Source organism: Microchirus variegatus (genome assembly GCF_963457635.1).
Source record: "Microchirus variegatus genome assembly, chromosome: 3".
Lineage (NCBI taxonomy): Eukaryota > Metazoa > Chordata > Actinopteri > Pleuronectiformes > Soleidae > Microchirus > Microchirus variegatus.
In genome coordinates this window covers 15903366-15929005 of record NC_139804.1, presented here as the reverse complement: position 1 = coordinate 15929005, position 25640 = coordinate 15903366, and the positions used below count along the sequence as shown (strand labels likewise).

At 40.7% G+C, this 25640-nt stretch overlaps 1 protein-coding gene across 3 annotated transcripts in view; it reads left to right on the top strand.

The window, feature by feature from the left end:
* Window positions 1-936: 936 nt before the first annotated feature.
* Window positions 937-25640, top strand: part of pax3b (paired box 3b) — a 32155-nt gene continuing 7451 nt past the window's right edge. For 2 of the 3 annotated variants that reach the window (XM_083886764.1, XM_083886763.1), the window contains exons 1-7: window positions 937-1413; window positions 2179-2414; window positions 2581-2710; window positions 2933-3073; window positions 19975-20174; window positions 21346-21511; window positions 22511-22725. In XM_083886764.1, coding sequence (XP_083742890.1) covers window positions 1329-1413; window positions 2179-2414; window positions 2581-2710; window positions 2933-3073; window positions 19975-20174; window positions 21346-21511; window positions 22511-22725 — 1173 coding nt within the window. In that variant the 5' untranslated portion in view covers window positions 937-1328. The remainder of the gene's footprint in view (window positions 1414-2178; window positions 2415-2580; window positions 2711-2932; window positions 3074-19974; window positions 20175-21345; window positions 21512-22510; window positions 22726-25640) is intronic. The other variant, XM_083886765.1, reaches the window with a different exon arrangement.

Sequence of the window (25640 nt, the reverse complement as noted above, 5' to 3'; positions counted from 1 at the left end):
CCCCCTCCTTCAGTCTGCCCTCACGGCTGCTGCTCAGTCTGAAAACCACAATAAATTCCTTGAGGTGCACACACTTTAGCACCATTTGTGTCATATATGAGGGCAGAGAGTGGAAACAAATTAGGGGTCGCGCGCGATACAACAGCATGGTATTTGGTAACAAATCTGTCAACGATTATATATATATTTTTTAATAAATAAGAGGCAACATCTACACATTTCGGTTTGATAGATCACGCAAACAAATGTTTATGATATGAAAAAACAAACAAACAAACAAAAACATACAGTGGTTCATAACAGTTAAGTAACGTTGTATAATTCAACAAAACCCCGGGAATTTTACTCTAATTTGCTGTGACGGTTTTTATTTATGCCTCCGTGCTTCTGTTATTATTTTAGTGTTGTGTTTATTTTGACGTCCTCAATCACTTTTGTAAAAACTGTAATTTTTTTCTGACTGATTTTTTTTTGTGTGTGGTTCTATTAGACATTTCATTTCAATTGTTTTCACTCCCGCAATATTGTTTTTAATTGTAACCCAAAAAAGATGATTATTTAAATTAAGTAAAAGGAAAAAAATAAACAAACAAACAAATAAATAAAAACACCACAGTGCCGTTGTAAAATAGCTTGATGACTTAGTAGTCATTAGTAATAGTTCCTTATTTATTGCCGCTGTGGGTCATTGAACGCAGCAGCGGGTGGATTCACGGACTAACTTTCCCTCTGGTTAAACACAGCACTGCTCCAGTTTACGCTGTGACGGCGTCTCTGATTGGGCTAAAGTTTTCAGCCTCAGCCAATCCCCGCCCTCGGCTGCGTGTCCAGGGTCCAGCAGCTCGACCAATCACAGGCGGGAGCGCTGACGGCCAGAGAGGAGAGGTCCGCTACTTTTGACGCTCTCCCCTCATTTGAACCGATGTCAACAAACAACAACAGCAGCACCACTTTAAGCAGACTACATAAACACGTACACGAGCTCATTATCCTGGCATTTTAAAGAGCAAAGACTGGGAAACAAACTCTTGAAAAGTCCTGAACCCTGAGCTCGTTTCGTCGTCACTTCTGACTCCTTGGACGGTTGCGGTTTTTCCCCGGTGCGCTGCTGCTGCTGCTGCTGCTGCTGCTGCTGCTCTCTTGGCTGTATAGCCCGGGCTAACCGAGGCTAAAAGAGGCTAACCCTCCAGGACGCTTATCCCGGGACCACTTTTTTCGTTAGCCGCGTCCTTATTCTGTTGCGGGGCCTGTATTGGAGCAGTAGCCGCACCCCCATCTCCCCTCCGTTAGGAGGACACAAGAGCACCGGTCAGCGGGGCGGTGGAGGTATGACTGCGTTAGCGGGGTCTATACCCAGGATGATGCGACCCACGCTGGCTCAGAACTACCCCCGCAGCGGCTTCCCACTGGAAGGTAACGAGGAACCCGCTGGATGTTTGACAAAGCTAAAATAATAATAATAAAAAGTCACCCCTGCGCCAAACTTCAGCTTAAAAACGCACCTTTTTTAAGTTGTAGCTCATAATTACAACTTAACTTTGACATATTTTGCTATTTAAGTATTATTATTTTCATTCGTATTTATTGGCTTATAATCTAGGTTCCTATTGTTTTGGCCAACTTATGTGCAGTCATTATTTATTATTTTAATTCGTTTGTTGTGTTATAATTTAGGTGTAATTTTATCAACTCATAACAAACGTATGTGGGCTATGTGCAGTGATTAATAACAGTGTGTAACAGATTATTTAAATAAAAATATAAAACAATTCGATGGACAATAAAAAAAAAACAAAAAAAAAAACACGGTTATTTTTTACGTCACAATTAAATAACTATTATATTATATATCGTGTTGTATGCCAGTTATTTTAAATATACTTTCAAATCATTTTCTTTTTATAATTTACTTTTACATGTTTTGAACTTTTTAAATTCACACAGTTTTTACATTGGCGCTTTAAATAACATCTCAGGAGTTGGTGTTGTTATTGCTAGTGTTAGTGATTTGGTGGTGATTAATTGTAAATATTTTGTGTCTGTAGTAAATCCCAAACAGTCTGCACAATAGTTGTGTTTATAGTATAAATAAATAATAAATCAGATTTATTTTGACTAATAACAGACTGTGTTGACAAACGACCTCTGACATTTATTTATTTTAAATTAAATCTATAGTGTCCACTCCGTTGGGTCAAGGCCGAGTCAACCAGCTCGGAGGAGTTTTCATCAATGGCAGACCTTTACCCAACCACATCCGGCACAAGATCGTGGAGATGGCTCACCACGGCATCAGGCCCTGTGTCATCTCCCGGCAGCTTCGTGTCTCCCACGGCTGCGTGTCCAAAATATTGTGCCGTTACCAGGAGACGGGCTCCATCAGACCCGGGGCCATAGGAGGCAGCAAACCCAAGGTATGGACCATGGAGAGGGTCAGAGAACAGTATCACCATATGAACTGATAGATGATTTTAACCTGTTGATGTCTTCAAAAAGATAATTATAATACAGTCTTGTTAATGTGTGTCCTCAGGGCCATAACATGTACAATAAACAGTGAATCTCTTGTGACCTTTAAAGCAGGGAACAACACCGGACGTGGACAGGAGAATTGAAGAGTACAAGCGGGAAAACCCGGGTATGTTTAGCTGGGAGATTCGAGATAAGTTACTGAAGAATGGAATATGTGACCGCAACAACGTGCCTTCAGGTAAAAAAGGGCAGAAATAAAGGGCATTATTTTCATAATAATAATAATAATAATTATAATAATAATAACAACAATAATATTATAATTTGAAGTGCGGCTTCACCTTTTCAACGTAAACATTTTTTTTTGGTTTTCAAAAATCTTATAAACATAAATCACTTTTAAATGTTTCTTTTGGTTTGTTTTCCACACTCATTCATTGACTCTCTCTGGCGGCTGCAGTGAGCTCCATCAGCCGCATCATGCGGAGTAAGTTCGGGGTGAGAGGCGACGAGGAAGAGGACGAGGTCGAGATCGAGAAAGAGCTGGAGGAGAACGAGCGCAGGGCCAAACACAGCATCGAAGGCATCCTGGGAGACAGATGTGAGTGAACCCCCTCCTCATTCTCCTCCTCAGGTTGTTGTTGTTGTTGTTGTTGTTGGTGGATGATGGAAGATAGTCTGTTTCATGGTTTAGCAGACTCACATTAGAGATCACATGCCCCCCCCCCCACACACAGATATGATTTGTATAAGTGTCTGTGCTGAATGAAGGAAACAGTCTTCACTTCATCTTCAAACCTGTTGACTGCAGCGACTTTAAAGGAATCATTGTCCTTTCTGCTCATATATGGACATACATACACAGCGCACGTGGGGTTTTAGTGCGCTGTTAACTTGTTGCACAAGGCTGAGAGAGAGAGAGAGAGAGAGAGAGAGAGAGGGAGAGAGAGGAGAGATTCATTGTCAGGAATTTTTCTTTATCCATTTTTCACTGGCTAATGTTTTTTTCCCATGAGGCCATGTCCCCTAAATCAAACAGCAGGTGATGGATCTGTATGTGCGCGCGCATGTGCACGTGTGTGTAGCCTATTTAGCAATGTTTGGATGGACATGTTAGATAAATACATCTTTACCTCATACACTGTACACCATATTTAAGTGAATCATATAATAGTGCACGGGACTCTGTTCATGGCTTCTTCATATGTTGTTATATATTTATGTTATGAGTGTTTTCCAGCACTAAACAAATGCTGGAGTCCATTTAGTTTCACATTTATCCCACGAGAGGAAATGATTTAAACTTTTCTGATACATTGTTTTAATGCCTTGTTTGAACAGAAAAGTGATTTTAAATACGTGACTCTTTCTGTCACACATTCACCACGACCGTATAACTCCAAACCAATATTTTTTATCTGCTATTTTGATTTTAAAAACAAAACAAAAACAAAACAAAACTGTGTAAAGTAGCAGCAGACCAGGCCATAGAATAAAACATTTTGTTTTACAGACAGTGAGTAAACTCTACTCCACTAAAGCTGCACTAAACTCCTGATTAGCTGCTTTAAAATGTAATTTCCTCAATTAAATTTACTTTTCCAAATGATTTCAAACTCAATAATGAATCTTTGTGGAGAAAACAAATGACAAAGTGGATTATATCATTATCTTTTTTAAAGTAAAAGTGTTGTAATGTTTTTCTTCTTTTTTAAACCCATGCAGAGACGTCCATGATATACTTTTCATTCCAATAAGTCACAGTGTCATGTGTGGCAGCTAAATAAACAGGGCAACGTAATCCATGAAAAGACTGGAGGTGATGGCAGTTGTGACAATTCACCTTCACTTTCCTTTCACAGCTGTAATTTATCAAAACGTCAAATTGAAAATGACTTTAAAGCAGGTTTATAGAATAAGCTGCTTATTTAATAATATAACTCTATAAGTGTGGACACACACTTGAAAGTGTTTGTCCAATAGTCTACAATCTCTCCATCCTTCCTCATGTCAATGTCAATGTGTCCCCGTGCCTCTGTCTTTGCGTCACTATATAAGACACGGGAGGAGAGACAAAGAGGAGACAAAATGTCCCACAGATGAGTTGATCAAACATTTGCTCAACGGTTTCCATCTCCCTTCACAAAGACGCGCCTCGCGCGCACAACGGGACGCTCAGGGATGAACTTGGGAGACAAAGGCGCGAGAGTCTATTTGGGGCTCACGCTTGGGCTGCGCGCTGACAAAAGGCCAGCTTGGAAACAGCTTTGGCTGCGCCGCTATAAAAGAAGAAGGCAACCTGTTTATAATTCAGGCCGGGGAAAGAGAAGGGGAGAGGAGAGCTTCTCACACAGGAACAGTCCTACACAACACATCATGAGGCCGCAATGAAGAATGAATTATTCAGGGAGCGCCCCGGCACGGTTTAGAGGGCCCAATGGCCGTTTTCACCTACAAAATGCTCGCCCTAAAGAGCGCTACTGCCTCTCTGAATCACAATGGAGGCTTCTGAAATCCATTCACGTACTGCTGAGGGGTGCAATGCGCGGCCCCCTCAAATCCTGTGCACACACGCGGTATAGGTTTGGGGGCGCGCGCAAAAAAAAAGTGTATTCAATCTTCAGTCGCCTCCATTTAAGATAATGCCAACTTCATAAGAGTGGCGTGCGTAAAGACGCAGGACTCAGCAAGTTTGCGCACGCATTAAAACATTGCGGTCACTAACGTAACAACATAATATTATATATTTTGAAATGTTTTAATAATGGACATCAGGCGATTATATAATAATAATAATAATAATAATAATAATAATAATAATAATAATGATAATAATAATGATGATAAACTACATATGTTTTGTTCTTAGAAAGTTGATTAATGCTGCTGGGTCATTACAAAGTTTCATCCAAAGGTTAAGTTTTTTTTCAAATAACATGCATTTAAACTTTAAGTTTATATATAATTGTATGTATTTAAAATAGATAAAGTGCAGTTGCATTGGAGAGACAGACCATAAGTGATGTTAAATACATTTGTATTAAAGTTAAACATCTATCCTATTTAAAGTATCATACTTTATGGGATGAATTAAATTATTATATTAATTACTATTCATTTAATGGGTAAAAAAATACATATCGTCGACCTGTAGTAATTAATATTATTGCTATAAAAACAACTTGAAAAACAACACAAAAAATGACATATCAAATGGAAAAGTCGACGTTGTCAAAGTTGCATTTGACCGTTTGATGTCTGTTTTATTCGGACTGTAATCGGTCAACAAAACCATTATAAGGCCTCTCTCCGCCTTCAAGGGTGACGAGGAAGAGCGACGTGCCATCACGCTCTTTGAACACAGCCCCGCTTCGCCCCCTCGGACATTAATAATGTCTTCTAAATGATGTCGATATTGTGCTATGTCACATTTAGCTAATGACGGAGGGGAGTGTATTAAAGGGTGTTTGCGCTGAATAGGGAGCAATGTTCTCCCCGGAGAGCCCCCGCTCTGGCCCCGGAGTGCAGCCTCATAATGGGGGCCATCCCGTCCCATATATATATGCGCTCTGCGTCTGCAGCTCCGCCAACACTCGCCCCTCCTCCTCCCCCAACTCTTGCTCCCCAAATCTCTTCAAGCAGATTAAAATCGACTCTTTTATTTCATCTCACTTTCATCTGGAGAGCAACACCGCCCTCTCTCTCTCTCTCTCTCTCTCTCTCTCTCTCTCTCTCTCTCTCTCTCTCTCTCTCTCTCTCTCTCTCTCTCTCTCTCTCTCTCTCTCCCTCTCTCTGTTTCTCCCAGCCTGCGGCGCACATCAGCGTTTAGTCATATCTGCATGCGGCTGCATCCTCCGCAAAAAGGGGAAAAGTCTGTCCGTAGAGTTTCAAATTAAGTTCTTTATTAACATTTGATTAACAATATATTTTGTTTTATGTTATGTCTGAAAGTAAATTGTCACAATTAAAGCCAGATTAAACCTTCTTCTTTTTTAACTTTAGGGCATCAAGGTTTGGAACAAGAAGTGCTGTTCTAGATTTTCAATACAAGATATTTTGACTTGATGTGCTGTCAGTAAAACACTTTTAAAAACTATAACAGTAACACCACTGCTTTTACTATTTTTGATAAAAATGTAATACTATAAATTATATTAATTATAGTTCTGTTGCTTACACCAAACCAGTGGGGTGAGTGTGGTGACACTGAACTTGAATTAAACAAGTAAACCAGTTGTATGACTTTGGTTTTTAAAACGTAGAACAGGTGTGCAAATGTGCACCAAATGAGCAAATCTCCAACTCCAAAATAAAACCAAATAATTAAGTTCAACACTATTCAGATATCTAAAGATATGATATAGGCATATCTAGATTTCTGTAATATATATTGAAATGCTTTTTTCCCTTACTATACACATGATTGAAGGGTCCCTGGTGGATGCAAAGCATTTTTTATTACCTGTTGCTTATGTTTCAGATTAATAGCAGCATGCTTCAATTGTGCCTTCAGGGCATTATAATTTGCAGTAACATGGTTAAAGGTGAGAGTGTATTATGATTCTATGTAAAAAAAAAAGAGGTAATGTTAACACAGTGTGTTGTTAAATTAAATAAATGTTCAGTCGCATAGTCAAATTTTATTCCAAAACCCTGTGCAATAAATACATTTAAAACAGAGAGAAACGTTCCACCTCCCCCCCTCTCCTTCTCCACTTTCAATCAAATATTGATGTATTTGGCAGTAACACGGGCCCTGCAGGCCTGTTGCTGTGGCTGCACTAAACTCCCAGCGTCAGAGTCATTAACCCTGGAGACAAAGTTAATGATTAAAACAGTCATGGTGTCCCCAACTCTCTCCCTCTCACCCTCCCTCTCCCCTCTGTTCTCCCCACTCTCCACACTTTCACAGTGTATCTTTTAGAGTCCATACTTCGTTAGGTGAAATTAACCAGATAATACAGAGGAGCCTTGTTGAGGGCCTATATACGTACCCACGCACACACACACACACACACACACACACACACACACACACACACACACACACACACACACACACACACACACACACACACACACACACACACACACACACACACACACACACACACACACACACACACACACACACACATTCCACTCTGCAATGCAAACAGTCAAAAAGGGATAACTTTATTTGGTGAAAGGGGATCCTGGAAAGGGCTAATTGAATAAGCCCAGGATCTTTGAAAAAGCCCTACCATGGTGAGCGCAGTCATCATGTCATAATTAGGTTTATTGAGGTGCATTCCTTCAATCTGCCTCCATTCTCCCGGCCTCATTGTATCCACGGCCCAGGCCAATGGCCGGGGGACAAAAGGGAACCGTGAGCACACAATACATGAAAGAGCCATAAAGATTTAGTTGGCTTTGTCACAGAAACGGAGCAGGACTCTGTTTGTGTAAATAATGTGAGTGAATGAAGAATTTGAGGGTTTCTCTTTGCCACTTGGGGTGAAGGATGGCGTGCTGCAGAAAAAGTAACATGCAGGCACAGACACACGCTGGATCAGTGCCAGCAGGGCAGAGGAGAGGAGATGGATGAAAAGAAAGAGGAGGTGAGGAGTGAGGGAGCAGAGGTGTTTGAGCCCAGGTTGACTATTGTATTTGAGGTGTTTGCAGATGTTAGCTGAAGATAATATCAAGCGCTGCAACAAACAGTTGTTTTTGTTGTCCTTTAATCGGCTGATTATTTATTCACTTGGTCCATAAAATGTCAGGAAATTCCCGTATCCACATCCATAAATGTCTTGTTTTGTCCACGAACTGAAGATATTCTGTTCTTTAAAAAATAATCACTTCTAAGAAGCCGAAACCACAATTGATGAATTAATGCAGCAATACATCAGTCAAACTTAAGTACAAAACTATTATCCTAACATAGAAAAAGACATTTGCTGTCATTGTGTATGTTTTTGAATGTAAGTAACAACAATAACAAGTTGGTCCAGACACAGAACGAACCACTGAGTCAGTTAATCAATTTGTTGTTCAACCAAAATAACAATGCTGAGTTACTGAGTTCATTTCCTGTGGTTTCAGCCTCTCTAATGTGAAGATTGGGTGAGTGTTGGTCAGAAAAAAACAAAAACAAAAAAATAGACAGATGAGGTCACATTGGACAAAAAAGTTAAGTAATCTCTAAATACAGTTTTCCAACATTTGAGCTAAACCATGAACTCAATATAGTAAGAAATAAAGAATCAGCAGATAATGGACTGATAATTACAATAATTGTTAGTTGCGCCCTCTATAATTTGCCATTGCTGTTTCTGTCTCGTCAAATCTGACAAGTACAGAACCAATAAGCTCTGGACGGACCCAATAATAGCTGTTGGCTGTTACTGGCCTCTGTGCCAAGTGTCTGGTGAAGAGGGCTCTGTCTGTCTGTCTCAAAGAATGAATGTATCACTCAGTGAGTCCCTGGGCACAAGGGCAAAGAGGGGCACGAGGGCCAAGTGGCGAGCACCAAATCACTCTCCTCTTACCCCCGAGGGCTCTCTCTGTCTCTCTGTCCCTCTCTCCTCCTCCCTCTCTCGTGAATTTTTTTTAATAAGCCCATGCATGATGACTATTCAAGCATGAAAACATAGTTATCTGCAAATGAATGGCTGCTCTATGCTTCATTAAAGCCTCTTTTTCCTTTCACACTCTTATTGTGACCCTCTGATATCAATTCAAAGGGCAATTAATGAATGCACACCAAACTTTGAAGTCAGGGTGATTTCTGAGAGAGGGGGGGGCTGTGCGTGCATGTGCATGGGTGTACGGTGGAGGGGTATATGGGGTATTTCCCCCCTTGAAGACCTGCACTAGCGCCCCAGCCTTCACCCAGTGATGGACTAGTCACATTGAGCCGAGAGCGAAGTGAGCCCCAAAGACGGTTTGAAGGGAGTGAAAGAGTGAAAAGGCCCAGCGAAGGTCAAGTAGAATGGCTCGCCTTAGAATAAGGCCCCTCTTTATCTGCTCCAAGTATGCACAACAGCTGGGGGGGGGGGGGGTTATGGAGAGAGAGAGAGAGGGAGAGAAGTTTTTTAATGTGCATGAGTGTGTTTGTGTGTGTTGCTGAGAATGAGAAAGGAAGAATGCGAGTGTATGTCCTTTCCCCTCATATATTTGTGTGTTTGGGTGTTTTTAACGCCTGTGCGTATCTGTGTGTGTGTGTGTGTCGTATTGGAGGTCATAGGGTCGGATGTCAAAGTTTGCAAGGGCCGGCCACAGGCCAGTAAATGCAGCATCTATACGCTGTGTGATTTGGGGGGGCGGGGGGGGGGGGGGGGGGGGCGGGGGACAGTCGGCTGTCAATCACCTGACTGATGAAGCTTGAGTCTCTTTCACAGATTTGTTAACTAATTACAGCAGCAGCTCTTGTGTCACATGGGGGGAAATAAAGACTTAAAAGTCTGTTTATGCCCAAATTCGTGCCATGTGGGAGTATGTTGTAATCACTGATGTGCACACTCTCAGAGTGGAGGTTATCCAGCAGGGGCAGAACTGTTTGTTTGTGCAGTTTTGATGATTAATTGTGTTGCTATACGAGCTTTATACTAATTACACAGCAGTACAGATGTTCAAATAGTTAGATGTGAGAAATATAATAACCCCATGCAGAAGAGAGACAAACATCCTGGTTTTTGGTTTGAGGTATAGTGACGATCTATGGCTCATATTCAAGCTTTTGCACTAATGCACACTTTTCTATGTGCACATGTAATGAAATTGTATTTTTTGCACAATGGTTTTGCAAAGGACACACTCACAAACAGAAAGATGTGTACCTGAAAGTCTGGGGGATGTAACCTTGACCAGTTGAAGTACAATTCAGTTCCCTAAAAGACATACAGTATACCCTCACAATACATATGTTAGAGAAATACCCACTGAAAAGACAACTTTTGTGTCCTTTTTTATATTTTAGAAGGAATGTGTGCGTATCTACCCTTAGGGTAAAAAAGCGACATATTTGTTCCTTCTTTTGATTTATTTCACTTTGTAGCCTCTGTGATAATCCAAAGGTACATATCTGCCATCTCCAAACTTAATATTGTACCAGTGAGGGAATTTTCTCCAAATGTGTACCTACAGGTACAGGGATGTTCTTGTCTTGTCTTAAAGCGAAATGGCACCAAGCCCCAAAACATATAGCTTCTTTCCATTTTGTTTCACCACATTCCCTGCCAAAAACCTTCTTGTTCAACGATTAATGCAATTGTTGTGCCTTTATATTTGTAGTTGCATCACCTTGCCAGAAAAAAAAATGTCCCAAAAAGGGGGTTATGTGGCCCTGAGAGCAATCAGCCCCAAGATGGGGGTGTTCATTTCTTGTGATGATTCTATATATGATAACAGGAAATCTTCACGAAATATCCTGACGTCTGGACCTGCATGGCTCTCAGATTATTAAATACAATGCAAGGCTGTGATGAAAACCATCAACTTTGCTCAGTTTTCATTATGAATGAATGAATGCTGCTCTCTGTTAATTGAATCACAGGTATTTCCTTCTTCATGTTGGGATTCACTGCCAAACCAGGAGTTCCTCATTTACCATCTGAGAGTTTAGGGAAAAGCCCCTCCCCAACCATATAATATGAATGCACCATTTTACTTAATACGGCGGTTTTAAATCAGGTCATATCTGTGCCTTTGTGTAAATGAAATTGCACTGCTTCCGTTTATTTTTTATTATTATTTATCTTCCATAATACATTTTATACAATTTATGACTCACTCATCTTTATACCACTTTATTCTCTCCGTGAGGGTAAGTGCACAGTCATAAAATGCACACAGTGGTGTATAAACATAGGCCATAACTAAGGCTTAACTCACATTATAAAAATTTTAAATAATATTACACTAACAACTCGGCAATAGTATGATAATCATTTTTTAAACTGATTATAATTTTGATATGATATATTATCATTATAATACCACTGTATTTATTTAGTAAACACCAAGAGTTTGGTAATACACATGAAAGAAAATAGGGACACATAATGAATGAATTTATTTTATATTTATATTTTATATATATATATATATATATATATATAGTATTTGGATATTACCCATAACATAGTATTACTATAATATTATCTCCTTATTACCATATTATCACATTGTTATTACCAAGAGGACAATTAAATTTGAAACATGGCCATCCTGTTACAGTTATTAACATACTATTACCATATTTTTACTGTACTGTGGAGGTTGTGGGTTTGATTCCCCTCTCCGCTATAGTTTACATGTTGTTTCCTTCGGCCCGACACCTACGTTGCTCCTGACGGCTGTGCCAGCAGCGTGTGACTGGCTGTGAATGATGAGTGATGTGAGGTGTGAGTAAATGGCAAAACTCTATTGTAAAGTAACTTTGAGTGATCATCAAGACTAGAAAAGTGCTAATACAGACATTTACATCACCCACAATAATAATATAATGAGACAGTGTCACAGGATATTTTACCAAGGAAAACCTTAACAATGCCTGTCCCTTAAAAACTGCAGGATTCTGTCCACTAATGTCTTCATTATATCACTGTGATGAAGCCACTGAACTTCCTGAACTTGAGGTTAGATTCATCCCTGTAACGAGTCATGAAGTAGTAACACTGAGAAGTCAAACTGTTCAGATTACCATTGATAATCATATCTCGCAAGTCAGGATTATGTTACAATCCCATATCAATATTTTGTCCAACCCCGGTTGGTCTAGCTGACAAAGAATGACAGTAAACCTGCTCACAGCTCACCTTGTTAGAGCTCAACAAATCCCCCACTGACTGGAGCTGGTCGTCATTTCCAGAGTTGAAAGACAGAGAAGAAGTGCAGGGTCACAGGGCTATTGAGGGTCACTCTCCCCTAGCGCTACACAGGAAGCAGGGTTAGAAACACATTTAGCTACAAATGACAGGTAATCATTTCCTGCTTCACCCCCCCCCCCAACCTTGCTGACATTTACACTTTCTGTCATGTCTTTTTTTTTTCTTTTTTCTCTTTACTCCACCATAACAAGGCAGTGATTAATGACAGGCAGCTCTTGCAACACAGGGTGGTGTTTTTGTACAGTCATATTCTACCACACCATACAGAGATGTTTCGAGGGAGTTTGGGGGCCTCAGGCAAAAGGATCTGGAGAGGGGGATGGGCTCTTCATCAAACTAGATGAAACTACCATGCATGGCAACACAAACGTGTAAACAGCCCATAAATATAAGTTATTCTACTGACTAACATTTAAAGTTTGAGGTTTTCTGTCCATATTCGACAAAAGCAGCAGGAGATTGTCTGGGTCATGCGTTTTAATAACATTGAGAAAATGTATGAAATCCAGAGATATGACAGGAAATGTAAAATATAATTTTTTTTGACAATTGAAAAGAGCATATTGGAGGAGAGCTCAGGTCAAATGGTCTGGATATAAAGTAAGTGAGAGATGCAAGGTTGACATGGTTTGGTCACGTGCAGAGGAAGGATAGTGATTATACTGGACGAAGGATGTTGAAGATGGAAAAGAGAAAGACTACGGACTAAGGTTCATGATGTTGTGGAGGACATGGGGACAGTTGGAGTAGCAGAAGGGGACACAGGGGAGAGGACAAGATGGATCTAGATCAGGGGTCACCAACGTGGTGCCCGCGGGCACCTGGTAGCCCGCGGGCAGCCAATACGGTGCCCGCGGGCTCACTTCACTTCACCTCACTTGCATGTATCCGTATGATCTGTCAGTAAAATATCTTTGATATTGTTTATAAAAACTGGTAATCGTTAGGAGTAAGCACTGGAATGAATGTGTATGCAGTTGAATGCATAATATTAATCATTTAAATGGTAAACAAACAAAAAAATATTATATGGTAGCCCTCCATATTATTTTTTACCCTTAAGGTAGCTCTCTGTCTCAAAAAGGTTGGTGACCCCTGATCTAGATGATCCACTGTGGTGACCCCTAAAGAGAGAAGCTGAAGGAAGAAGCTGATGTTTTGATAATTTCAGTAAAATATTCAGACTGAAGAGCAGGTCCATCAACAATTTTCAGGGCTCCCCTTCTTTACGTCTGCATTTCATTTTTTTCATATTTTATGGGAGTTGATAATGTTGCATCACTGACCTCTACTTCTTCTCCTTTGGGGCCTTTGGCAATTGTTTGCTTTGCCTATACCCTGTTGCAGCACACACCCCTACACACACACACACACACACACACACACACACACACACACACACACACACACACACACACACACACACACACGTAATATTCTCATTTACGAGGCAGCTGTAAAGGTTGAAACTGCTTCTTAGCAAGTCAAGTGAGTTTGCCACCCCCTCTCACTCACACACACAGCATTTTTTTTTCTTAATGCAGCAGAAAGAGTCACAGATGGGTCCATAAGCTGTCAGTAAAGCTATTATATCGGCCCAGCATCTGCCTGTCTTGACTTCTATATACTGTTTAATGCAGTCGGCCAGTCACTTAGTCCCCCGACTACTGAATAGGAGCAGCACGGTTGTCCCGCCCAAATAAACGCTGCGTTTGTCTCCTCTGCCTTTTGTTTTGTGTTTTTTGAGAGGGGTTGGTGGAGAGAGAGTTGGGGGGGGGGACATGTCAGAGGCTCAATTTACCCTCACTATTAACCAAAGCCTCAGAAGAATTACTGGGATGTCCAAAAGAGGGGTGTAAATAGTCCACATATGGTCAGTTAATTCCCCCAAGTCCCCAAATCCAAGTTTGACATATCCCCTTTCTCTGCCTCTCCATTGCTCTCATGCATACATGCTCAACACGTACTGTCTCAGTGGACATATTTAAGCCTTTGTGTCCCCCATCTAACTGACCCCCTCTTCAAATAAGTAATAAAAAAACAACAGTGCCAAAGTCTGTGTCAGCTGAATCCCTTTGCTCCAGGTTTTTCTTTTTCTTCTCTGGGATGGCGCTGCACTGCAGGAGCCATTTTGGGCTTTCTTGGCTTGGCAGAGGTTGTTTTGGCCTGGAGTCCCCATGCACTGTGTGCCTCTCAGGGCTGCAGTTTGGTTAAATTAAACAGTTTTCTTTTCTCCCCTAACCCCTTTCACCCACCCCCTCCAAATTGGTCGTCTCTTATTTTGCGGCTTAATGCTCCTCGGCTCCCGGGCAATCTTTTCCCCCTCTTTCCCTATGCTCAGATAATTTTACCCTTTCAAGGCTCATATTTTCTCATATTTCGATGAGCTGACAAGAGCCAGGACTGCGTCTGCACCCCCACCCCCTTAAACTGAGTATACAGAAAGAAGTCAAGTGTTTATGGGAGCTATAAAAATAGCATTTTAAGATAAAGCATGTGTATACAGGCAAGGAACGATACCGGGGTTAGAGTGGATAATTTGATTGGCTGAGGCTATTCAGCAGTGCCAAATCAATGCGATCAGATCTCGGGGATAGTGAGGCGATGACGGCAAATGGGCCACTCCGAAACCACAGGTTTACAAGGTTGGAAAAGATCAGGCGGGCACGAGAAAAGGTTTCACCCTCGATCTCTCCATTTGCTCCTTATCCTTCTTCCCGTTGTCACAGTGAGAGAGCTAATAAACAACAAATTCTGATGCTGATGGTTTCATATTTCAACATCACAAATATCCCTCTGGAAAGTATGATAAGTTTGTGCTTGACCACACTCCGGGCCACGTCAACAGGGTATCCACGGGGTCTTAAAAAGTCTTAAATCCAATAATTTGAATTTATGGCCTTAAAATTTCTAAAATTCTTCTAAAATTTCATAAAAGGTCTTCAATACAATTGTCAAAGGTCTTAAAAATCTATTAATGTTACCTTTATTTAAAACATGCATAAACTTCAGTCTCCCGTTGAAATGTTTCTATTTTTGAGGATGCGATAACATAAATACAACACGGAACTAAAGTAGGCCACCTGTGCTGCCCGGTGACAATTTACCGAACACCACTAGCTAGTGTGCTGTGCGCGCGCCGCGTTGTGTTACAGCTTAGCATAGCAGCGGAGAAAACTTAATGAAAGCCCACAGCTAAGCGGAATGATTTATGGCTCTAATTTTCCTTTTTTGCCACAATATGGATTTGAAATGGTTCTTAAATTGTATTCATTATGGTCTTGAAAAAGTCTTAAAAAGTCTTAAATTTGACTTGTTGAAAACTGCAGAGACCCTGGTCAACAGGTTAAGCCATGTATTTCGTGAACAGTCAGTGTGAGTGTGTACTCATTTATTTATTACCTCTTTAGGAACTTTTCTGGCATAAACACTGACCTTATCAGGAGAGATCAAAACCTGGTCATAATGAGGCAGAACCCTATTTCTGAGGAACTGGTTAACTTTACTGGTAAGATGTGGTTAGACATTAACTGGTTATGATTCAAGCTGAGGGATTGCCACCTTCTCTCTTGGCACAGTGCTGCCACCATAAATCTTCATCAACTGCCACTTCATTTGCAAGGCTTTACATCTTAGAATCTCAGGCATTTGGCTGATGCTGAATCAGACATAATCAGACACATGCACGCGACAGTGGAATAAACGACTGCCATTGTTCTTTCTTCTATAAAAGAGAAGTGCTGAGAAAATGGAATTACGGTAAATGTTTCATTTTCTTACAGAAGAGCAAACAACCCAAGCTCTGCAGTGTCAGGACAGGACCTTCTAAAGTTCTATATGCCCCCCCTGCCCTGTGCCAAGAACTAGCTTTAAACCAGGACATTTCACTGTAAACATGGCTGTCAACGGGGACACAAGCTACAACAGCTAATTTTACACTGAACAAAAGGCTCATTATATAAAATCTATGCTTGGTTACAGAACTTTGGAAAACCAAAAAACGAAAAAAAACAACAAAAAACAGCTTTAAACCAAACAAAACAACAACAAAAAAACCCAATATTAAATAATGCCATAAATTTGATAAATTTGATATTTGCAAATTCCTTTTTTCATTTTTCGTTTCTAAATTATCAATATAACGGTGGACAGACTGGAAGCAGAAGTGCAGTGTAAAATGGCTGATTTTCTGTATGGAGTGCAAAACAAACTTCAGTTTCTAGTTGGAAAATGCTGTCTAATGGAAAGATAAAGCAGTGAACATACTCTGAAATATCATAGACCTAAGCTAATGTAAATGTGAGCCTTTTGTTAAGTGGCTAACATCTGATTTACCATGGCAGCCATGTTTTTAGTGAGTGTGTCTCAAGCTGGGTCTTGGCGTAAGGGGTTGTCAGCACCTGAAAGAAACCCTGACAAAATCATGTATTTAACCAAACTCAGTTGGGCATTGAATGCACAGGCAACAAGTTGTTGATTTTCTACGGTTTTGTGAGATAGTAGTCATTACCTTCAAGTATAAAGTAATACATGTTGAATATGATACGTTTAACCACTTATAGCCAATGAATAATTGTATTTTCCACACCAGTGTCGAGGCTCCGCAATGACTTCATGAACGGTTGTTACAGTGTATGAGTTACATGTGGTGCTGAAAAGTCATGAACACACCGATGAGGAAGCAAATGCATCCTTTCATCTCAACTAGTGTTCATGCATCAAGGCTGCACCAACTGTGGATGTACTACGCCTCTACCAACAACAACATGGAACACAGATGCTCAGACAGACTATCCCCTTGGGTACATTTACATCCACAACAACAGCTCCTGTTGCCCCTCGTTGCTGCCCTTCTCACCCCCTCAGGTGCTCTTACAGTTCCCTCTGGAAGAAGGGGGTTAGTCTTTCCGTGGGAGGAAGGGAGGGGCGGTAGAATGCCCCCTGGCTGTGCCCCCATCTTACAACCCCCACCCTCACCCCCCCCCACCTCCAAGCCTCTTTATGCCCCCCCGCCCAGCTCCCCCATGGGGCAGGTGACAGCCCTCCACTGTGAAGGGCTGAGGGAGCCATGACGGATTCCACAGATGGAGCGTGGAAATCGCCAGCAAAGACCCTCAGCTCTGTGGAGCAACAAAGAGCCGAAAGTCAGGAGAGAGAAATATGGGGTGGAAAAGAGAAAGATGAGGGGGGACAAAGAGAGGGTGAGGAGGGGGAGGGAGGAGAAGGTGGTGCCTGTTTAAGGAAAGTGCGTTTGTCGGTTAAAGTTTCAAGTTTTTTACGTGCTCGAAAGACATTTTCTCCTGTGTAACAAACGCTGGAAGCCATTTTTCTTTAATCACATCATGCTTCGTGTGTCAGTGCTTTTGTTTTCTTTGAATAATCATATTCCGCTGGCCAAGGTTTCCCCACAGACACTGTTATCACCCCATTCCATCTCTTTATCTCATTGTAGCTTAACATCAAGTGATGTAGCAATCCACCAAAGTGGAGCGCAACAAATGAGCCCACTCGATTCCTCCGTGAAGGATCTGCTCCAGGATTTATCACGACCAGACTCCTGAGCCTTCAGAGGTGCCACTCTGTCGCTTCTTTTGAAAAATTCTTGAAACCCCCGGTAGCAGTCATAACCGATAGGTAATTCCAAACTGATTAAAACAGATTTTTCCCCAGGTCGCTTCGGCTTTCCCACAGCCCAAATCCCTGTGAAATGCTGAGGAACGTGCATGCTGCTAAAGTTGCAAGGGGGAGCGAAAAAGCATGCGGGAACTGGAGGGGGAGGCCACAAAAGTCCTCATCTCTTGTTTTTCAGCCATTCTGTCCAAAACTCCACACCCGGAATTCCTTCCCCACCCTGTAGTCATATGGAATGCTGTGTGTTTTTTTTTTGGTAAAGACTAATGAGGCCTTTAAAGCCGAAGAAACAACAACATTTCTGCTGATTTTGCTGAAATCTCAAGCGGCAGAGGCAATTTTTGATTTGTCTAATTTTTATTTCTGTACCGTGGTGTGACTTCACTGGGTGACAAAGAGGTAGAAATCTGCATTTAAAAATTGCAAGATATTCAACGGAGGCTTAAGGCAACATCTCCATTTATCTCACTCCCCCCTTTGAAAATATTTTACTTTTCGCTTCCCTCTTGCTTGAATGTTTCTTTACCAATTTGCTCCTAATACATGTTAAGTTGACTCCCACTGCTATTGGTGTTGCGGGGAGAAAATCGCTGAAGGGGGAGAGAGAGAGGATCAGTTTCACATGAGGGGCCCTGAGCTATTTGGATTCTCTTGTATTTTATTGTTGCTTCTGAGGGGGAACTAATACAGTGTTGCACACAAAACTTCCCCCTATGCTGAGGGGGAATTAATTAAGTGTAACACAATAAAGTGGGCGCTTTGGCCTTGGTGAACTTGGAGATGGAGCCAATGGAGTGTTTGAAGTGGTGAGTTAAAAACCAAACTGCTGGTTTATAGGACACAGAACACAATGGTGTTAATACTGATCTGAGACAGGAATGAAAAGTTGAAACACAAAAGCTGCCAGGGCACATAATATCAGTGAGGCTCAGTCAGGCTGAAGATCACAAGAGTACAGGTTGTGTATTTCTCACATTTAGGATTCAGTTGATGACGACAGTGGAGGATAAGCAGCTTAATCAAATAGTTGATCCAACAAAAACAACACTGATATAAAGGTGCATCAAGAAAGAAGATATTTATATTCTGTTTTAATTTTTTTTTATTTGCAGTTTTCCTATTGTCATTCATTAATTAAAATTTTTCTATATTTTAATGACAAAATTGGATTAAAATAAATGGTCTTTCTCTGTCTTTCTGTCACGCACGCGCGCACGCACACACACACTCAAAGAATCGCCCCGTATCCAAATTAGCCCTTTGTGTGGCTTTTAGTCCACCAGTCCTCCTGCAGTCCTGGGAATCTTGTCCACTGGGATTATTTTGGACTGGTAATATTCCTTCTGAATGGAGGTCTGTTTGGCCGTAAGACCATGAGTAAGGCCAGTGCCTGATGGTGCCTGATTCAGTGTGTGTTTTTGAGTGTGTATAGATAAAGAAAAAAAAAGCTCCTTTTCTTAAGAGGGTTAACTTAAAAACAAAACCTTTTCTGCTTATTAGACTATGTCTTTTCAGGGACAGGGAGGAGATTTTACAAGTGACACCATAATAATCTTAACACCAATTGTGTATATTTTTACAATGAGATGCTGTAAAAGCTGCTAGATGCCAAACAAACATGATTGCAATTTAACTTTAATGTCTTTTGATGAACAATAACTTCTGAGTTTGACAGACTTTATCTGTGCAGTAACTCCCAATATTTCCCTATACCTTCTTCTTCTTTTGCCTGATTAGCAACATTATTGTCATTTATTGGTAATTCTTTTGTGGAGATTACCATTGTGATGCACAGAGCTTCTCCTTGTCAACAGCTTGTTTGCCCTCAGCTAGATTTTAAATATTAACTTCAGTTAAATGTCACCTTCATTTTCAGCTGAAGTCATTAACATGCTGGGTGCAAACACATGCACTGTTTGAGAAATGTGCCAGTCTTTGCCCTGTTAAATATTTGACACTGGGAGAAAAAAAACTCCTCAACCTCTTCCTCTCTTTTCAGCGAGTCACTCAGACGAGGGCTCAGACGTGGAGTCAGAGCCCGATCTGCCGCTGAAGAGGAAGCAGCGGCGCAGTCGCACCACCTTCACGGCCGAGCAGCTGGAGGAGCTGGAGAGAGCCTTCGAGAGAACACACTACCCTGACATCTACACCAGGGAAGAGCTCGCCCAGAGAGCTAAGCTCACAGAGGCTAGAGTGCAGGTATGAGAGAGCACACAGACATGTCAACTCATACTGACAATAAAGTACAGGCTTATATGAACTCGTGCCTAATGGTTATTACCTCAAATCTTCTCAAAGTGTCAATGCACTCCATTGTCTTGCAAGATCAACAATTGTTTTAATAAAGTTCCTCACTCATTATCTAAAATCAGAAGATGACCCACCAAATGTAATGTCTTCTGTGGGCCATAATCAATGTTTGTAATCAAAGTATGGGTCCTATGCACTTTTTGAGTTATGCTTCTCACAGAAACAATATATTGTTGGTGGATGTTTTTTTTTTTTTTTATATAGATAAGATTCGACACTCACGCAGTTATCTTAAATTCTCAGAAAGACACCAGCACTGACATATTGACCTGTCCTTAGATCTTACTATGACCCCTCCCTCAACACACACATACACAGCAAGAGAGAGGGAGAGATATATGTGTAACTCATGTTCTGTATGGGTTTAAAGCTGTAAATTACAGTTAAAGGCATTTAAGTGTGAAACATTTGTATGTGTGTGTGTGTGTCTCTCTCTCTCTGTGTGTGTGTGTGTGTCACGGCTGGTCGATGTGTGAGTGAGTGAGTGAGTGACATGCCGTGTCCATATGGTCAGAGCTCATGCTGGGCATGCTTACACTTCCCATATGGAGCCTGTGGAGGAGAATTTACTGGACTCTAGATCAGAACAAGGAAAAGTCCTGACTGGGCCCCTGGGAGCAGAGGATGAGAGCTGTGTGTGTGTGTGTGTGTGTGAGAGAGAGAGTGGACAGAGATCAGCAGGTTGGCTTTAAATGCTCAGACTGTGTATAAAACCACAGAAGTGTATGTTTAGAAGTTTAGAGGTGTGTGCTTGTATTTGTTACCTCTTAAGGAGCTTTGCTGGACCAGTAGTCCTCATGGAGACCAAAACCTGATCCTAATGAGGCACAACCTAATTTCTGATGAGCTGGTCAAGTTTAGTGCTGAGAATGAAATTGTTCGGCATAACTGGTTATGCTTAAGGATAAGAATAAGGCTTTGGCCAAGTTGTCCAAATTAATGGAACAGACCTGAGTGTGTGTGTGTGCGTGCAGACGCAATCAGTGTGACAAAAAAAAACAACGACAAAAAGCAACGACAAAAAAACACTGATTAAACTTTGTTGTCATGTTTTTAACAGGTGTGGTTCAGCAACAGGCGGGCGAGATGGAGGAAGCAGGCAGGAGCCAATCAACTGATGGCATTTAATCACCTGATCCCAGGGGGTTTCCCACCTTCAGCCATGTCCAGCATCGCTCCCTACCAGCTCTCGGATAGCACATACCCCTCTTCATCTATAGCACAAGGTACAGGACACGGCCTCAGCTCACTTCATTTGTGCACGGGGTTTGTTGTCGATACACACAATGAATGACAATTCAATTCAATTCAATACAATTTCATCAATTAATGCATCTATGCAGCAGCAAAATAAAATGTACAACTTGTATTTTTCACTTTCAAATGCAATTGCTACTTAAGTAAAAATCAATTTGTGCCATAAAATAATTAACCACAGACAGACATGTAATCACTGGAGTAACACTGGAGTTTTAAAACTGAACAAATGACACGAAAAGCTGAAAATGACGAAAACAAATCTAATGAGGTTGGTCCGTTTCAGGCTTTTGTCAATTTCAGTCAAGTGCATTGAGTTGCTGTAAATAACACACAGTTTTGTGTGCAAGCTTTTCATTTCGGGCTGCAACTAACAATTACTTGAGTACTGGTCCATAAAACAATGTTGATCAGTGTTTCTCAAAACTGGGAATTATGATTTTAAAATGTCTTGTTTTGTCCACAAACCAAAATGATTCTGATTTCTTTGTTATATGGAGCAAAGAAACGGAAACAATCTGAGAACTTGTTTTTATTGTCAATCACAGATTTATCAAACAATTGTTTCAATATCTCTTTTCTGTTTAAGTGAAAAAATCCATATTTTAAAGTAATGTGGATTATGATTAAAAAGGCAACAAAGGTAACAAAATGATGTCTATTTACTAAATGACTTAAAAAAAAAAAATATATATATATATATATATAAATAATTAATTATATTTGTTGTATTTATATTATGTATATTAGCACCAACACCTTCACTATTGGACCATAAATTAATTGTTCTCAGTGGTCACTTAAATTCACAATACTGTAATCTGTTGAACACAAACACACACACGACATAAACATCCAGACAGCATTCAACAGTGGTAAAAACAGCTTATTATTGTAAAAGTGACATATAAAAAAGAAACTAAAGTGTTATTAGAGTGAAATAACTAATTGCCGGATGTCTGTTGTAGTGTCCGAGCCTCCCAGCACGGTGCACCGGCCCCAACCTCTGCCTCCCTCCTCAGGCCACCAGGCCTCTGGTGTTGGAGGACAGGGTGAAGCAGGCTCTGCCTACTGCCTCGCCTCTGGACGCCACTCCTTCTCTGGATACTCGGACAGCTTTGTGAGCCCCGGAGGACCGGCCAATCCCATGAACCCAGCCATAGGAAATGGCCTTTCCCCACAGGTGAGCCTCCAACATAATCTATATGTGCAGCTGATATATCACTGAAGATACAGCGAGATTCACCATTTTATAACAACAAAAAAACAAATGATCATTCTTTTCTTTTGTAAAAATATGAATATTCTTAATCCTGAAACATTTATTGATCTACATAAAAAACCTCACAGTTATAGTATAGTTAAAATATTGAAGGGTTTTTTAATGCACCTATGGGGCAAATAAAAATGACATGTGCGTATCTCAGAGAGTTTTTACTTTCCAAACCAGAGCTGGGCACAATTAGATTTGGACATGATTTCAAAGATTGAAGCCGGCTGAGTTTCCCATGATTTATCTTGTTGGACACCGTCATAATAAATCTACAGCTTTTGTAAAACATCTAATGTTAAACACAGGTGTGAAGCACATAAATTCATCCAAACTGCAAACTCTCGAGTCACACGCTCCTCGGCAGAAATAGAGGACGGGCCGCTCACTACTGGAGGGTAAAAGTGAGACAACTCCACAGGGACATACATGACAATTATGCATGTGACAAATGAGAAATGAAAATACAATTACAGCCAGTTATCCAGACCATGAAATGTCCAAGGTTTGTGCGCCAGAAGACAGAGGGCAGAGCAGAGGAGACAGACGAGTCAGAGAACATGCAGAAAATGAGATTTCAGCCTGGCACAGTTTGACTCCTCAGAGAACGTTCTGGCTGCAGCAGTGTGAAAACAGACACACACATGCTCACAGGTTCACACAATTACAGACTCACACTGGTAGTGTAGATAATTGATCAACTCCATGACATTGTGAGGATCACGTAAGAATCTTTTGCGCAAATATTATATGACATGGTTTAGCAGCATGTCTAAGTATGCTTTTCAACCCTCTTTAACATTGATTACCTGATTTTTTTTAAAAGGAATTATTTGAAATAGAGTGTGATATTTATTTTACTACATTTTACATATTTTTGGGCCCAAAAAAAATGCAAAAAGTGCATAATTTTCAAACCTCGCTTCATGCTTTTATTTTGAAACCACAATACAAGCGTTCAAACAAACTTTATGAATAAAACGTTATGCCATCAGTGGTGAAGAAAGTCTGTTAACATTTTACTTTAAGTTAAAAACTTATTATACTTTATTTATATGGCTTTGTAAAGTTTTTTATGTTCATATTTTATTTCTTTTATGTATAGTTTGCTTTTATCTCATGATCTATCACAATTGTTTCACGTATAAAAACAATAAAACGTATGTTTTAATGTGATAGATACTGATAAATAACTAAGACGACTGATTAGCTCAAACACAGTACTGATTAACACAGATTAATACGCTACAGATTAATAGTCAATATTACAAAAATAAAATGACACACGTAGTTTTGTAATGCTGCAGCTACAGACTGGTGTTGCATAGTTGCAGGAGGCGGGGCTAATGTTACCTACCTGCATTGCATTGCTGTATGGAACAAAGAAACCAGAACATATTCACATTTAAGAAGCTAAAAAGTCACAGAACTTGATTATTAATTCTTTAAAAAACAGTTAAACCGATTGATAGGTTGGTTATCAAAATAGTTAATAATTAAAGATTAATCGAGTTTATGTTTCAAACCTACTTAGTTGTGATGGTTAATGGTGTCCTCCCTGAGACATAAAAACAAGTGTGTGTGTGTGTGTAAACATGTAATGTAATGCATTATAGAAATGTAGTTGAGTAAAAAGTAAAAAAAGTATCTGAAAATATCGACCCTTTAGATTATTAGATTAAGATACAGAAAATAACATGAAAAGTTTGGTACTTCATCACATCCCACCATTGTATACCATGAAATGTATATGCACAACAAAGCCCACTATACGGCCCCGAGGGAAACTCCTCGTGATTCTCCTCATTCCCCTCATTCTTAAAATGCCATGTAGAAACAGAGGTTCTCATTTATTTGTATATATTTCAAATACAGGAGAAAGGAATGTCCTGCCTTAGATGTTCCGCCCTCATCCTGACATTCTCGTCTGCTTAACTCCTGGACACACTGGTTTAGTCCGCTGGCAACGGAAGCACTCCAATATGAGACTGGGCCAGCCAGCAGCCATGTCATGAGGCAGGGAGAGGCACACAAGGCATGATGGGTAGAGACAGAAAGAGCTAAAGTCACCACTCATCCACAGCCTATGGTTTAAGGAGAGTGAACCTCTACTCCTTGTGGCTTGTTTCAGGGTTTTAGAGCAAACCCTTGAACGCAGGTTGATTTTTGAAGGAAAATGTTACTGGGCACAGAGAGGAAACACAGCTCCCTCTCCAAATCAACACAGACTCCTCCATTCACCTCCCCTGCTTGGGAAATGATTTAAGCAGGACCATGTGTGTGTGTGGATGTAGAATAATATGTCACTTAGAGGGCCAAGAGGATCCAAGGAGCAGTGTACCTGCTTCTTATTAGGACTAAGGAGCCTTGAGGCCTTTGCTCTGCTGGGAAGGAGGTGGGATTGATACATAGAGAGGTGGCAAGTTGTGCTGGAGTTACTTTCATAAAGTGAGAATGCGCACTCTGAGAGAAAGTATTCGTTTTTGCTGAGCACTTTGATAACCGACAGGTAAACGCAACGCGCATCATAGTGGGGGTCAGTGGCATTGTGTCTGTTTTGAAAGCCTGTTTTGAAACAGTTTGCCCCGCGGCTCTTTTCCGTTCTCCTTTGACCGAGGAATATTCCCCCAAATTCGATTATCTGGTCGCTAATAAAGACCAGGTCAACAGCAAACGTATTTCTTAAACTGCAAATCTATTCTGAGGCTGAACAAAACGGCGCTTGCACAAACCCCTTTTCTTTTGTGTTATCTTTGTCGACATATCTCTCTCTTGTTCTGAGATAAGCCGTTATCTTGTGCTACGGGTTTTTGGAGCAGTGTCAAAAA